The following is a 17,089-nucleotide window of genomic DNA, read 5'->3' as shown; positions in this document are numbered from 1 at the left end:
CAGACTGTAAAACCACATGTAAGGTGTGATACTGTTTTGGTGAAAATGTATGCTTGCAAATGCATGAACACAAACCTGGAAAGGGCCTCACTGACAACAGGCACTTCTGGAGACCCTCATTTTTTAGTGTTTTTACAGAACTGCTCATTGTTGTTTGTATAACAATAAACATATATTTTTTTAAGCTTTTATTTGAGAAGAGAGGAGAGAGAGAGAGTGAGGGAGTACACAGGAGCAGGGGGGTGGAGCAGAGGGAGAAACAGACACCCCGCTGAGCAGGGAGCCCAATGAGGGGCTCAATTCCAGAACCCCAGGATCATGACCTGAGCCAAAGGCTGACGCTTCACCGACTAAGCCACCTAGGTGTCCCTATTTTATTTCTATAAAAAGAAAACAAAAAAATCTTAAAATCCTCCTTTGCAGGGAGATTCCCACGTAAACAGGAGTGAAAAGAATCTGCACTAAGTACCTGTCAAGAGCTATGTGCTTTATACTTGCTACCTCTTAGATACTATTCCTACTACTTTATAGATTTTACAGATGGAAGAAACAGGCTCAGGGAGGTAAACCACCTGAGATTTTATGGTCAGAAAATACAGGGCTCAACTTCAAAACCAGGACTAACATCAAAGCCTACTGGCCACAGGCAGGCTGACAATCATGGCCAAAACCTCAACCCTCTGAAGCTAAGGTGCTTCAGCTATAATCCTGGGCCCCCAGGCAAAACTTCACACAGGGACTTCTTCTACCCAACTCCATAGTGAATGATGTCCATCTTAAAGGGCCTCTTTTGTCTGCTATGATTGACATTCAGTGGTAACTTGAAAGGTGACACCCTGGATCTCAGTGTGAAGGAGAGATATGTGTGTGTGTGATTATAGAGATGACAGAAAGGTTTTTATTCCAACACCAATGCAACCACTTACTTAAGTGAGGGTTTACTCTGCGTGCATTGTATTTAGCACTTTACACACTACATCTGGTTTAATTTCATCCTCCCAACAGTACCTGGGGTGGATGCTGTTTTTTCACCAATGAGGAATCTGAAGCTCGGGGCTAAGTGTAGACCCTCATCACATAGGTAGGAGCTGCAATTTGAACCCACGTCTTTCTGGCCCCAAAGCCCTTGCTCATAACCATGATATGTACCTCCCCACATCAGAAGGGCACAGAATCACCTGGGTAAGTCTAGGCATGTGGCTAATGGAGAACCCACAGCCTGAAAGTAGCCTGCCACAGGCAGAACCAGACCTCCAGTCTCCAGCTGCCAGGCCAGTACTTTGCAGCCCAGCCCCTTGGCCTGATACCAGTGGTCAGCTGGACTCCAGGCCTAGAAACACATCTAACCAGTCACGGAGTCAACTGGATCTGAGTAGCCAAAGGAGCACCATCCCAGAATGCCCTGATAGAGGAGCCCAGCCTGGGTGACACACAAAGCACTTCAGGAAACAGATCCTTTGGGAACCATTAGATAACAGAAAATAAACACTGGCCATGTGAGAGATTCCACCCTGGAAATGTGTTACAGTAGGCTGGGAGGGTGGGAAGAACTGAGTTCTCACACAGACCCACTAGGGAGAGCAAGTCCTAGAAGCTATCAACATCTAGCCGCCAGCTCTGCCTCCCAGCAGCCACTTGGGGGCTGGAACTGGTTATTCTCAGACAACATGAAGAACCAGGCCAGGTACAGGTGCCAGACAGAGGTGGGAGGATGCTGGCACAGCTTCCAGGGGCTGGTACTGGCTGTCCGAGAAGAAGGTGAGGGGCAGGTAAGGCACCTTTAGACTGACAGGGAATGGGGGGGATGTACCAGTTAGAAACAGATTATAGCCCTTCCCCTCTCCCAGACACCATTCCTCCCCAGCTGCTTGCTCAAAAGGGAAGGGATGCCTAACAGCGTGGACTCCAGAGTTTTGAAACTGACTCCTTAAGAACAAGAATATGTGGGGCGCCTGGCTGGCTCAGTCAGGTAAGCATCTGCCTTTGGCTCGGGTCATGATCCCAGGGTCCTGGGATCGAGTCCGTGTCGGGCTCCCTGCTCAGTGGGGAGCCTGCTTCTCCCTCTCCCTGTCGCTCCCCTTGCTTGTGCTCTGTCAAACAAATAAATAAATAAAATCTTAAAAAAAAAAAAAAGGAACAAGAACATGTGTTAGGGGATAAAAGGGAGAGAAAGGACCTGACCAAAGTGAATGGAAAAGTACCGAGAAGGGCCATGAGCACAGACACACTAAACACCAAGTTGTCATGACCTAACAGCATTTTGTGAGCCCCTGTCTGTGCCAGGAACCATTCTCATAGCTTACGTGAATTATAGCCAGACAGTATACTTCCATGTCAGCCTTTAGGAAATAGGTCCTGAGCTGAAGTGACTCTGCCAAGGTCACACAGCTGGTGAGCAGCAAAGCAGCAACCTGTACTTGTATTTGTCTTACTTCAGAGCTGGTTCCTTCGGTGATGCCCGACTGCCTAGAGCTGCCATTCTCATAGACTCGTGAGCATCCTAGGAAGAATATGGCAGACTCTGGGACTGGTGGGGCTTTCCACCTAGCTTTAAAAGCTTATTTCGACAGTAAAAAGCAAAACCTGTTGTTTTCCAAAAAAAAAAAAAAAAAAAAAAACACAGGAATTTCAGCTAAATCCTTTTGGTTCGTGGTCTGGTGCTGCTCACTCAGTGCGTGGCTGACCTTCAGAGGTGCTCAGGAAGAACAACTGGACCAGGACGGTAGGAAGTGGGCTGTAGGGAAAGTTTCAGGAAAGAAGGAGCAAGCCCTCCCCAGAAAATCTGGCTACAGAATTTTATTTCCACTGTGAACAGAGACAAGTACACCTAAGAACAAGCATGCCCTCCATGCCAGGCTCTGATCTCTGCCCCAGTCCCTGAAAGAGGCAGGACTGGAGACCTCCAGAGCCCCAGAGCCCCCACCCCTCCCCTTACCTGAAAAGCCGCAGACACATCTTCTCCTGGGGAAACTCCTTGGGCCCCTCCACGCTGTCGTCATGGCTGTCAGTCTCCAGGTAGACATCCAGCAGCACACACAGGCGCTGCAGCTGGTTGGTCAAGAGCTGATGGCTGGGCCGGGGGCCGCACAGCTCCTTGTAGCACACGTTGACCTCACTCTCCATGGCCTAAGGAGTGGGAAAGCCAGAAACTCAGCACTACCTTCAGACTGGCTGGGTCTGACAGCTCTACAGGAACTGTAGCCGGGCCTCCGTAGGAGCTAGGTCACACCAGATCAAACCGGATAGGTTTGTCCTGAGTGTCAGGACAACAGGGTCTTCCTGATTGTGACCCATAACTTTCCCTGCCCAACATTTTCACAGTCAAGAAGATGGAGGTATGTAGAGAAGAAATCTCAAGATCTAAGTCAGAAAGTATTAGCATTAAAAACATGATCCGTAGCCAGAAGGCCACTACGGAATCAAATCAACAGGTATGATGATAATTAATAGTTACAATGATCTCACACACCATCTCATTCCAGCACTTCCATGCTTCTGAGTTTATTCACATTTCCACAGGAGCCCAAGACAACAACAACCTTTCAAGGCAAGGCTTTATATTATCCTCATTTTAAAATGGGGTGACCCCAAGCTAGGTAAGTGGTTAATATGGGGCTAGACTTTTTCTTCAACTACACCATACAGCCTCCAGCAAATTCTACAAATCCTGGCAGGCCCCTCTGTCCCTGGAATTATGCCAGTGGCCAAGCTCTCAGCTGCTGTAGCTTCTGCCACTGCCCTCCCCCTCCCAAGGAGGCTCTCCCCGCTCTTTCCTTCACCCCAGCAGGGTCTTACCCGAATGTTGTCATCGTTGCTATTGGTTTTCTCCCCTTTCCAGTTCAGACAGAGCTGGAAAATGGGTGGGATGGAGGAGTATCCAGGGTTCAGCACCACAGCAGCCTGGAGTTTGGCTGGGAAGAGAGTAAGGAGGAAAAATCAGTTCTGAGACTGAGTTTGCCAGCCATGGACCCTCCCCACTAGACCCAAGGCTAGCTCTTTGTCTTGTATTAATTTGAGTATTGAGCAGCACATTCTGGTACTAATTGACTTTTATTTTTGTTCTACAATCTCCAAAGCAGAACTGTCAGGTTGCAGAATGTGAGGTCCTGTGACTCTAGTACCCTTCAAGGATGCAGAGGTGTGTAGACTCCCCAGAATCTGGTCCACACTGGGTCTGCCCAAGAGTTCTATTTGCTCCTTTGACAGAAGTTTGTTTTAATTGGCATTTTTCTTTGCCAGCAAGCTAAGGATTTTCCCATGTGAAGGCTATGTATTTTCTTTCCAACGATATTGTGTATTAGCTATTACATCAAATATACTCTCTCTATTCTGTTTTCTTTTTATGTATTTTGTTATGTGAAACTTTTAAATAGCCAACATATATTGAGTACTTACTGTATTCCAAGTACTATGTTAAACTCCTCTTTACACATTATATTTCATTCTAGAAATGATTCTATGAGATGGGTACCATTATTACCATCCCCATTTTATATATAAAGAAATTGAGACTCTGACAGAAATTTCCTTAGGATCAAACAGCTGCAAAGCAGCAGTGCTGAGTTTAACTAGAACTGTCTGATATCAAAGCTATAAATTCATATTCCTTATAGAAAATAGTTGTATTTTTTTTAAAGACTTTATTATGAGAGAGAGAGAGAGCATGCACAAGCAGTGGGGATGGGAAGAGGGAGAGGCAGAAGCAGACTCCTCGCTGAGCAGGAAGTCCGAGTCGGGGCTCGGTCCCAGGACCCTGAGATCATGACCTGAGCTGAAGGCAGACGCTTAACTGACTAAGCCACCAGGTGCCCCTGAAAATAGTTGTATTTTTTAAATTTTTTACTGTTATGTTAATCACCATACATTACATCATTAGTTTTTGATATAGTGTTCCATGATTCACTGTTTGTGCATAACACCCAGTGAACCACGCAGAACGTACCCTCTTCAATACCCATCACCAGGCTAACCCATCCCCCCACCCCCTCCCCTCTAGAACCCTCAGTTTGTTTTTCAGAGTCCATCATCTCTCATGGTTTGTCTCTCCCTCCGATTTACCTCCCTTCATTCTTTCCCTCCTGCTATCTTCTTCTTTCTTTTTTTTCTTAACATATATTGCATTATTTGTTTCAGAGGTACAGATCTGTGATTCAACAGTCTTGCACAATTCACAGCGCTCACCATAGCACATACCCTCCCCAATGTCTATTACCCAGCCACCCCGTCCCTCCCATCCCCCCAAAATAGTTGTATTTTTTTAACATACTCATTTTATCTCTGGTGACAGCCTCTGCCTTTCTCCACAGGATGACATTTACCCTTTCTACCAAGGGGTGAAGTATGCCATTCCTTTTTCATTATTTATGGGGAAGAAAAAGAAATGTGACACACTAGTAATTCAAATAACAGAGGACAAGAGAGTATAGATTAAGACAATACTTCCCTGACAGTTGCAACCACATTTATTAAAAAGTGAGTCCTAAAAAAAATTAAAAAAAAAAAAAGTGAGTCCTACCCAAAGGATACAAACATAGTGACCCGAAGGGGCACCTGCATCCCAATGTTTATAGGAGCAATGTCCACAATAGCCAAACTATGGAAAGAGCCCAGATGTCAACTGAAAGATGGATAAAGAAGATGTGGTGTGTGTATATATATATAAAATATACATGCAATGGAATATTACTCAGCCATCAGAAAGATGAAATCTTACCATTTGCAATGATGTGGATGGAAGTAGAGGGTATAATGCAAAGTGAAATAAATCAGAGAAAGAAAATTATTATATGATTTCACTCATATGTGGAATTTGAGAAACAAAACAGAGGATCATAGGGGAAGGGAGGGAAAAATAAAGTAAAATGAAATCAGAGAGGGAGACAAACAATAAGAGACTCTTAAGTATAGGGAAACAAACTGAGGGTTGCTAGAGGGAAGGCGGGTGGGGGGATGGGGTAACTGAGTGATAGACATAAGGAGGGCACATGATGTAAGGAGCAATGGGTATTATACGCAACTGATGAATCACTGAACTCTACCTCTGAAACCAATACACTACAGTTAATTAACGGAATTTAAATAAAATAAAATTAAAAAAAATTTAAAAGTGAGTCCTTTCTCTGCTGCTGTATTATTTGTGTCGTTAACAGTTGGCATATATTCCTGCATTTATCTCTATTCACCAATTTTTTTAATCCATGTTGTAAAATGACTTATATTTTTTGGAATTGCTGCCCACTTATTCATTTAAATTTCACTCTTAAATTTTCAAATTTTACAACGCATCTTAATGAAAATTTTATTTATTACATTCGCTCCGATGGATCTAGAACACTTACTATCTTTACAAGCTTTAATTTCCTCAACCAAGAAGCAGAATGATGTCTTCCAGTGACTTCCCACACTTGGGGCTTTATAAATTTCTCGGACTACATATTTCGTGCCCTTTCAAAACAGTATTCTATGTTATGTAGGGACAAGGTAAAAACATTTTTTAAAGGGAAAAGGATGGGAAACAAATATACAAATTCCAAATAGCAGTCACCTATCCTGAGGGAGAGAATGGCCTTAGGGGACCTCAACTATATCTAAAACAGTTAATTTCCTCCGAGTATTTTAAAACCAAAGAAAAAAAGAAGGGAAGAAACCACAGGACAGAGAAACTCTAACATCAGAGAGTGCACCCTTTCCTAATATTTCTCGCAGTGTCTTAGAATCACAGACAGTCCCTCAGCTCTGCAGCCATAGCACCAAGCCCCAGGGGCCAGATCCTGCGGGCAGTGCCAGGCTTGCTGAGGCAGGAGCCAGAAAACAGCTCCATAGGCAGCACCTGGTTGGCTCCACAGGAAGCCTCGGCAAATTAGACGCCAGAACAGCTGTGAGAAATCATAGTTTTTGATGCCTCCAAAGTGAGTACAGGAACAGCAGATGGGGAGGAAGGTCCTGCCACCCTGCACTTCACAACCTGAGAACAAGTCAGCCCTTTTGTGAAGAGGAGGAAGAACAGGTATCTGCTTTTAGAGAATGATAAAATGATAAAGCAAAGGGCTAAGAGGTCAGGCTGCACTTGTGACTAAGCCTCAATGTGCTCACCGATAAAATGGGAATACAAGAATGAAGAGGAGTAAGTCGGAGGGGGAGACGAACCACGAGAGACGATGGACTCTGAAAAACAAACTGAGGGTTCTAGAGGGGAGGGGGGTGGGGGGATGGGTTAGCTTGGTGATGGGTATTAAGGAGGGCACGTTCTGCGGGGAGCACTGGGTGTTATGCACAAACAGTGAATCATGGAACACTACATCAAGAACTAATGATGTAATGTATGGTGATTAACATAACAATAAAAAGTTAAAAAAAAATAAAATGGAAATACAGGTTTCCCCTTTTATCCAAAAGTAGAGCGTTGCTATGAAACCTTTCATAAGCCAAACGGGTATAAAACAAGGGGCATCCCCCACATTCTGAACATTAATGCCATTTACTTTTACAAAAGACCTACATTAGTGATGACTTTTTTTGTAAAAGTGAAAATCCTCCTTTCTTTTGGTTAGCAAAAACAGATATTAATGTAGGTTTTTTTTAAAAGCAAAGTGGTAGAATGCAAGCGTCAGGAAAACGGGGATACCTGTATTACCACTCCCAGCACGCACTGTCATGAGGATTAAATGAGATAAAACATGTATGCAGCTGTGTTACAGAACAAGTCCTCACTGAACGGTGGTTCTTACAATCATTACTATTTGCTAAGTCACCCCAGCAGGATTCTAGGATCTTTTGCTTTCTTTGGACAACCCTCGGGAATGTTTTATTCCTTTTTTTTTTTTTTTTAAGATTTTATTTGTCAGAGGGAGAGAGAGAGAGCACAAGCAGGGGGAGCGGCAGGCAGAGGGAGAGGGAGAAGCAGGCTCCCCGCTGAGCAAGGAGCCCCATGTGGGACTCAATCCCAGGAGCCTGGGATCATGACCTGAGCCAAAGGCAGATGCTTAACTGACTGAGCCACCCAGGCATCCAGGAATGTTTTATTCTTACTGGCTCCCCTTGCCTACCACCATGATCAGAACAGCAATTACCTGTGCCCCTTTCCACAAGTGCCATGTAGTAGAGATTGGTGTCCTCAGCCAGTCCCGCCTCCACAATGTCCTTGGTGAAATGCAGCTCCTAGAAGTCACCACAGAGGAGTGAACTCCTGGATTCTCTAGTCAAATCCCCTGCTGGAAGGGCAGGAGCTAAAGGGTGATATGGGTCTTTGGGACGGCAAGGGTGACCTGTCACTCCTCCACTTACCATGTAATCCTCATGGGCAATTGTCACCCACTTCACCAGGCGGGAGACAACCTTTGCAGGGAAGAGGCACTGGCAATCACTGGTAACTGGTACAATGCCATGTTCTAAAAGAGAGCAAGATACGTGGTATATGGGTAGCAATCAGGTGCCACACTGGGTAACCAGTATCTGGAGGGCTCACATGGCCCTACCAGCTGTCCAGGTACAGGAGGCATTCCGTAGCTGCCCTGGTCAACACGTGCTAGGAATGCAGGCACACCAATCTGACCTTCCCCGGGTGCTATGTGCTTGTGGCCAGACCTAGCACCAGCTTTCACGGTGCTTTATCTTTAATGCAAATGACAGCCAGCAAAACAAAAGCCCCTGGCAGCCAGAACCAGTGATAGTGCCTCTGCAGCAATGACTGTTAATTAGATCAAATAGCCAAGAGGGCTGTTTGCATAGCTGACCTTGACGGAGGAAATGACTGAAGTGTTCTGTGTCAGTTTCTCTAAGGGAGGAGAGCTAGAGAACTGCTCCTGGGCAAAATCTTGCTGGCGCTTCATTCCACAAATATGCCAACACAGTAAACGTGTTGGATGACAATCATCCAACCTTGGGACAAAACAGGTTGAGCAATGCTGTTGGGGAGCAAGCCCGATAGCAATGCTGTCCTGGAGACATCTGGGTTCACATGGAATGCAAGAACTGCCCCAAAGGGGAACGGTCTCTAGATGGGTCCCAGAAACCCAATGCCTTTCCTGACAGCGACTATTTTAGATCAGAAAGATCTTAACTCTCACTACCCCACAATTGCCTTATGCATGGTAAACCCTTGACAAGTATTTACTGAATGAAGAGAAACACCCAATGGGCCACCCCATGGTCAATGGCTCATCAGAATCACCCGGGAACTTATGAAAAACACTGGGGTTCAACCTCACCATGGAGGATGGTAGCTCAGTAGGTCTCAGGGGAGGGATGAGGTGGTGGATCCCTGAACAGCTGTACTCAAATAAGCTAAATGTAAGCTCTACAAAGCATGTTCCGGGCTTCTACTAAATATCTATAGAATGGACACCAAAGGCTGACATGCGCTAACCTAGAATAAGCTGTTCCTGAGCAGTCCACTAACTTGGACCACCCAGAAGGCTTTGGGCCTCTTTTGTGAGCTAGGACAACCCTGATGGCCCTGAGGGGAGCTCCAGATCTCTGCCTGGAAGGGCTTGTAGCTCTCCCCAGTGGCCCTGCCAACACCTGTGCTCAGCAAGAGCCAGGAACCAAGTCCTCTTTGATGTGTCATCAGGATTTAAGAAATCTGAGGGAAGGATAAGTCATCTTTGTCTCTGTTGTCCAAGTGGCCCTTAAGCCACAGTCCTAACACGAGCTTACCCAGGGATGCAAACTGTTTATGAAGGGCCAGGCGGGACTGCACCCTGGTCTTCAGCAGTTTCATGGTGGTCTCCATGTGGCTGGCGCTCAGCGAGTGGTCAGCAATCACCGTGTGCTGTGGACGACAGTGAGCAGCACACCTGAGTGCTCCGTCCCTTCCTCCAGGCAATTCCTCTCTCCTATGCCCTGAGTGCCTATGGCAGCTGGGACTACCCACACCCTGGAATGGGTATCTTATGGAAATGGCAGAGTTTGCCGGCCATGACAGGCCTGATGCTGAGTTCCAGCAGGAACAATATAAGCCACTGGGTTCTTGAGAGGCTGGCCAGCTCCTGAGAAAGGCTTCTGCTAAGATGCCAGATCCCCTGGGGTTCTGTTGACACCTCATTTTTGTCATCTTTGTACATAAAACTGAGGGGTGGCAGAGGCTGGAGCCATGCTGCACCCAGAGCAAGGACCCAAGTGACTTTGATCAATAGAGCTATTAGGCTCAGGGAGAAGGCAAAAGGTACCTAAACACTTGTAGGCCTCAGACATTTTAGTATCCTGAGTGGAGGAAGGACAGATCATAGCCTGGAGGGAAAGCGTTCTGATAATTTAAAGCCCCCAAAGGCCATCAGAAGCCTTTCTGGAGTCTGTACAGGAGATGAGGAAGTAGAGATCCTCAGCCAAGGAGAATGGATCAGTGTACACACCTGGGGCTGTTCTTTGGGGAAGTGGAGGCCACCCAGCTTTTGTACCCACAAATAGGGGTGACCTAGGTCAAGTACGTAGTCTCTCAAAGTCAGGATGCTGCAGAAAAGAACACAGCGTAAAATGATTTTATAAGTCCTTTCTGCAGTGGTTCCAGGATACAGCCTTTCCTATCCGCCCCCCTCCCCACCGCCCCAAATGGGCTGGTCCTGCAGGCTCAGCCACACTCACAGCCAGACTGCCAACAAAGCCTCTAAACTTCATCATCTCCCTACTGTGAACTTCACCTCTCCCATGTTTGCTTTTCTCTTCCCAGCCCCCCCAAACTCATAAGCAAATCTCAATACAAAGGCAGTGCCCTTGATCTCTTCACGAGCCTACCAATTTTTAAAAATGTTTTTAAAGTTTTTAATTCTCAGAGAATTAAAATGATAAACCAAGTTATTGTATCACGTGTTATCGTGTCCTTCAAGTTTGATCCTTCCACCCTTCCTCACCCTTCCATGACCTCCATTTGCCCCTGCATTCCCTTCTCTTGATACCACACTCCCTTCTGCCCCCCAGAGTCTCCCCTCCCCACTGAGAGGTCTCTGGCCCTAACAGGTCTCCCATGCTGGGTGTGAGCTGCCAGAGGCACTTCAAAGCAGAGAGGCTGGGAGAGGAGGAAACACTGCTGACTCACCCAACTTTATCAAACTGATACTGATTGGCTGGATTTGGAGTTTTCTTTCCGTGGTCCCCTGGATACAAACAGCTCAGGACTGAGTCAGGAGACAGCAAGTCACTGGCAAAGGGAAAAGACCGCAGTGAGAACGCTGGCCAACTCCCTGCCTCAAGGCAGACTTGGTCATCTGAGGATGGTAATGCCACCTATCACTGATGATCATGCTACCATTTCTAGAATGCTTCCTGTGGACCAGACCCTTTATACTTGAAGTCACCGGATCCTTACAACCCTATGAGGGAGGGAGTATAACCATTTCCATTTTACAGAGGAGAAACTCAAAGCTTTGAAAGATACGGCTTGTCTTAGATCATACTACCAGTAAGTGCTGGAGCTGGGATTGGCACTGTCTGATTCAAGACAGTAGTAGTTCTAAGCACCAAATTTTTTGAAAACCCTATCCCTTTAAGAGGTATATGGTGACCAGGGCCTTACCTCAAGGCAGCAAAGCCCTATGACACTGGAGATAAAATAATCACAATTTTTTTTTTTAAGATTTTATTTATTTATTTGAGAGAGAGAATGAGAGAGAGAGAGAGAGAGAGCGAGCACATGAGAGGGGGGAGGGTCAGAGGGAGAAGCAGACTCCCCGCTGAGCAGGGAGCCCGATGTGGAACTCGATCCTGGGACTCCGGGATCATGACCTGAGCCGAAGGCAGTCGCTTAACCAACTGAGCCACCCAGGCGCCCAATCACAATTTTCGTAAGAGCAGAAGAGATTCCTTTCTACCCCAAAAGAACAAGTGTGCAGCTTTGATGGTGTGTCTATCTCATTTTGACCAAATCTCACGCTACTCACAGAGAAAGGTCCCTTTTATGTTCCCAGAAAAAGACATTATCACATGCACCAGAGACAAGGTGACCCAGGGCTATAAGGCAGAGAGACAGCGCCACTGCTACCCACCTGGAATGGTTAGGGCACAGCCTGTAATTAAACATGACATGTGGAGAAGGAATGGAAGGGGAGAGGAGAAAGATAATGGAGTAATCTAATTGCAAAGGACAAGGTTCGTTCTTTCCCTCAACCAGTGGGGAGGGTTCTCCACCTTTCCAGGTACGGCATCAGGAGCAACTCAGGCAGAATGGGCTAATCCTGCTGCTCAGAGCCCCAGCACGCCTTCAAGAACTTAGCAATGGGGCAGTGACAGCCTCTGACTCTTCCCTGTTCTCTGTCTCTCCTAGAGTCCCTCTGCCCTCCTCAAGGTCTCTGCCCCTTCACTGCCTTTCATGGAGAACTGGCCGGGAAATAAATAAGAATTGTCAGTCTTTTGGGGCACCTGGGTGGCTCAGTTGGTTAAGTGGCTTCGGCTCAGGTCATGATCTTGGGGTCCTGGGATTGAGCCCCACATCAGGCTCCCTGCTCTGCGGGGTATCTGCTTCTCCCTCTCCCTCTGTCCCTCCCCCTACTCATGCTCTCTCTCTCAAATAAATAAAATCTTAAAAAAAAAAATTGCTGGGTGCCTGGGTGGCTCAGTTCGTTGAGCGTCTTGACTCTTGGTTTCAACTCAGGTCATGGTCTCAGGTCATGAGACTGAGCCCCACATCGGGCTCTACACTCAGCAGGGAGTCTGCTTGACATTCTCTCACTCGGTCTCCCTCTGCCCCTGACCCCTCTCAAATAAATAAATACATCTTTTAAAAAAAATTGTCAGTCTTTTGGCCAATATTTAGTGACTATTACTAAGAGAATGATAAACAAAAATAAAGCAGAACAGCTAAAACTGCATGATAAAGGTTTCTAATTCTTGGTAAAACTTACATCCATAATATGTGGTTCAGGACAATTCAATTTGGTAAAAATAATGGGACATAAAAGGAGAGATTATATACAGTCATAAGACTACAACAGCAAGGGGCTCCTGGGTGGCTCAGTCAGTTGGGCATCCGACTCCTGATCTCAGCTCAGGTCTTGATCTCAGGGTAGCGAGTTAGTGCCCTGCAATGGGCTCCATGCCAGGCGTGGAGCCTGCTTAAAAAAATAAACAAAAAAAACACTGGGATGCCTGGGTGGCTCAGTCGGTTAAGCATTTGCTTTCTGCTTGGGTCATGATCCCAGGGTCCTGGGATTGAGTCCCACATCAGGCTCCTTGCTCAGTGGGAAGCCTGCTTCTCCTTCTCCCTCTGCCTGCTGCTTCCCCTGCTTGTGGGCTCTATCTCTCTCTGACAAAAAGACAAAACAAAAAAATACAACACCAAAACAAAAAACAACTCAATTAGTCAAATCTTTGTTATAAAAAAATAATAAAGGATTAAAAATTTGGTAAAGTGTAAAATAATTAAAAATAGTTTAATGACTTAATGAAAAACTGATTAGTCAAATTGCCCTAATGGAGACCATTCTGGAAAATAATTTCTTAAAGAATATTCAGCAAGGCTGGTTAAATCTTAAATTGTTTATATTAAGAACATCAATTCCCTAATGAAATAGATCCTGGCAACGGTTGTCAATGCTGCTAATGCCACAAAAATAGAGACTCCTATGCCTCCTGATAGAAGTACTTGACATCTATGATGTCATCTTGCTCCCCTGTCCCCCCAACCAAAAAAATCAAAATGGAATCTGATCAAGCCTCTAAATCTAATTTACATGAAATACACAGAGAGAAAGTAACTCATTAAATTGTGCTGCAGAGATGCAATCATCAAAATCCAGACCGGGGAAACCTACAAACAACCCATTCCCCACAACAAATAAACAGATGGCAGGACATTCGGATGAAAAGAAGCTGGAGAGAAGCCTCACCCAAATGCAACATTTGGACCTTATAGAGATCCAGATTCAAAACCCAATATAAAAACAAAACAACAAAAAACACTTATGAGAAAATCAAGGTAATTTGAACTCTGGATACTGGATGGTATTAAGAAATTAGTGTGAGACTGTAATTATATTGGGGGAAAAAAAGTATCCTTATGTTTTCGTAGATAAATAAATAGAACCATAGACCAGGCTGGTGTATCCCCAGGAGCCAAAGCAGCCTGTACTTGAGCAAAGGCCACTGGCCTGGGAGTCTGGAGCTCTAAGGCTTGGGGCTTCCTTAACTGGCCACATACACTTTGGACCTCAGTTTTGCCATCTAGAAAACAGGGGGATGAGCTAGACTCCACCTGAAGGCCCGTAAAGATATAATCCTGGTTTCAGGGCGGGGTTTCCTTTTGCATCTCCTCCTCCTCCTGGGGCCATAGCCCACCTATCATTGACAGTCATACAGTACAGAGGTACACAGGCCTCAGTCTCCTCCCCTTGTAAAGTTATTGTGAAGAGCAAATTCATGATGATAAACACAGCTGTCATCGATCAAGTGCTTCACCAATGCTAAGCACTGGACCTGGTCCTTCACAAACACCCTTGAAAGGGATTGTAATTAATGACCAGAGTGAGGAGGCAGACTCAGAGGCCAGGAAACTTGGCTCAACGTGCACACACAGCTGTAAGTGGCAGACTGGGGACATGCTGGAGTTCTGAGCCCGGCTGGTAACCAGTCCGCAGCACTGTCCCCCTCGTTGCACATGAGGAGCTGGAGTTAAGTGTGCACTGAGGCCAGCAGGCAGCCCTGTTCTTAGGAGGTATGGCATTGAGAGGCGAGCAGGCAGAATGCTGGTGACAGGGAGCTCCACCATGGCCTCAACTGCCAGAGAGCTCTGGCTGAGCAGTGTAACTGGATGCTCTGAAGAAGCAAGCCTGGGCTCCCTCTGCTGGGGCCAAGTGAGAATAGGGTCAATTTCATCCAGAGTACCCTAGGGTAACCACACAATACTCTCAAGTACAAGGACCACAGCCGCAGCCTGAAGGGGGCGTAGACTGTAAGTGCAGGGTAGAGAACCCAGGGACACCGCACCACCAGGCAGCCATGGGAAGGGCCCCAGCCCACGAGGCAGCAGACCCATGCCTTCCTCAGTGGTCTTTGTACAGCCAACACGACGACTCACTGTGCTTGAGTGCCAGGCCAGCCTAGTGCTTTTGTAAGTGAGGCTATTTCACCCCCAGGCTCTCTTGGGTCCTCCTCCCTTCTTTCCACTCCTAGCCGTGGAACGAGACTGCCAGGGTCAGGGGCTTCCTGGGGATGCCCCACCTGTGGCCTTGATTACTGCACTTCTGCTCACCCTCCTTAAAACCTCCTCTCACAACCTGGAACTGAGCTGAGCTGTGAAGCAGAAATCCCAGCACCTTGGGAGAGAAAAAGTAAAGGATGAGGGCGGCCTAAATTTGTCAACCTAATAATGTCTGCCAAATTCCATTCCTCCATTCATGCCTTTCCACTATTCATAAAAAGCTAGTGCTCTGCCCCGCCCACTCAATTTGCCATATATTGAAGTCGTTTTATCATCTGCTATGTAGTAAGAGGACCAACTAAAGTCAGTGAGTGCTTCCTAAATACCAGTGATGTGCCAGGACTTCTAGGCCACGTGGACATGACAACAGAAATCAACACAGCCATGCACCTCCTTAGAGCGTGAGGAACCCAGAGCAGCCCACACTGAGGCTCTTCTCACACCCACCCCCACGCCCCACTCTCCACCACGCCTGCCCAATACCCTGCACTGATGGGGGTGATCAGCTCCGTGGCAGTCGTCACTTTGGCTTTTACCGTCATGATGTTGAGGTTCATGAGGTAGTAGAAAGTCAGGTGAAGCACGCTGTCATCTGAGGGGGGAAGGAAACGAAGACCATGTACAATTTGAACATGAGAGAAGAGTTTATAGTGTTAGGGAACAGAAAGTCAGCAGGGCTTTTAAGAGCTTTTACGATAAAAACAAGAACTCAATGTCAATTTTATATTGAGTTAAAAAAGAACATCTACAGATTCCTTGCAACTCCTCTCTCTGAGAGGGGGAGCTTCATTTCCCTCCTCTTGAGTGTGGCCTGGACTTAGCTGCTTCTAACAAATACGATATGGAAAGGGAGCAATCAAGTGATCACCAAGTGGATCCAGGTTCCTATCATCGGTGATAAGACAAGTGACACCATTTACCCCTGATATGATGTGACAATGAACACCATGTCTATGGTATTCCTCCCCCAAACCCATAACCTCAGTCTAGTCAGGAGAAAGGACCAGACAAACCCAAATTGAGTCTTTCCACATAATAAACCTTGTCTTCAAAGATGTCAAGGTCATGAAAGACAAGCAAAGACTGAGGAACTATCACTGCCTGGAAGAGACTAAGGGGCAGAACAACTAAATGCAATGGAACCTGGAACAAAGGACATTAGTGGAAAAACCAGGGAAATATGCATAAATTCTGTAGTTTAGTTAATAACATTATACCAATAAAATTAACATTGGTTTGGATCACTGTACTGTGGTTAAATGCTGACATTAGGGGAAGCTGGATGAAGAGCATGAGAACTCTATTTACTGCAACTCTTCTGAGTCTAAAATTATCTCAAAATAACAAATTTAAAAAAAAGGTAAAGAGAGGATCAGTGTATAGAGTATGTTTCCATTTGTGTAAAAAGTAAAAAGGGGATAAATAAACACTTGTATAAAAGCTTCTAAATGCATAGAATAGGTCTAGAAAATGTATCAGAAATCTGTCACAAAGGTTGTCCTTGGAGGTAAGACCAAGGACAAGAGTCTGGGAGTCTCAGGTGAGAGGGAAACTTACATGTAATTGTTAACTCTTATACTGCTAGAGTGCTTTATCATATGCTTCTTTATCCATACAAAACCAGTTTCAAAACATGTATTCTCTCCAGAATACAAACCTCTACTTATGTTTGTTATATTAAGCACGTTGGTCTTATTACTCAAAACTTGCATACTCCTGCAACTTGTTCTGTGTATCTGACTTAACAAATTCAGAAATTGGTGTAATTTTACCGAGTATCCACTATGTGTCTAGTTTTGTTGCTTTGTTGTTATAGTTGTGACTTAGATGGGGAAAAAAAAAAATCAAACCAACTCCATGCCAAACCATGAGGAAAAATAGAGAAATATGAAACCAGAATCTTTTTTTGGTCAAAGAGGACTTTGGCTTGCTGGACCTTGGGCACCTGGAGCTACGGGATCCCCC

General features: G+C 45.8%; 1 protein-coding gene across 9 annotated transcripts in view; it reads right to left on the bottom strand.

Moving 5' to 3' along the window:
• THOC5 (THO complex subunit 5) overlaps window positions 1-17,089 on the bottom strand; it is a 41,433-nt gene that overhangs the window by 7,287 nt on the left and 17,057 nt on the right. For all 9 annotated transcript variants that reach the window (XR_003612513.2, XR_015766996.1, XM_028124621.2 and 6 more), the window contains 8 exons: window positions 15,608-15,716; window positions 11,030-11,131; window positions 10,350-10,446; window positions 9,655-9,769; window positions 8,284-8,387; window positions 8,070-8,157; window positions 3,796-3,911; window positions 2,936-3,126 (listed from right to left, as the gene is read on the bottom strand). Coding sequence is in view for 7 of the 9 variants with exons in the window: in XM_028124621.2 (XP_027980422.1) it covers window positions 2,936-3,126; window positions 3,796-3,911; window positions 8,070-8,157; window positions 8,284-8,387; window positions 9,655-9,769; window positions 10,350-10,446; window positions 11,030-11,131; window positions 15,608-15,716 (922 nt within the window). In the remaining 2 variants the exon portion in view is untranslated. The remainder of the gene's footprint in view (window positions 1-2,935; window positions 3,127-3,795; window positions 3,912-8,069; window positions 8,158-8,283; window positions 8,388-9,654; window positions 9,770-10,349; window positions 10,447-11,029; window positions 11,132-15,607; window positions 15,717-17,089) is intronic.

This window comes from Eumetopias jubatus, unplaced genomic scaffold (assembly GCF_037043125.1).
Source record: "Eumetopias jubatus isolate StellerSeaLion01/CBP00866 unplaced genomic scaffold, mEumJub1_p1.0 scaffold_16, whole genome shotgun sequence".
In the NCBI taxonomy this organism is placed as follows: domain Eukaryota; kingdom Metazoa; phylum Chordata; class Mammalia; order Carnivora; family Otariidae; genus Eumetopias; species Eumetopias jubatus.
The sequence above is the reverse complement of the archived record's forward strand: the minus strand, read 5'-3'. Positions and strand labels throughout refer to the sequence as shown.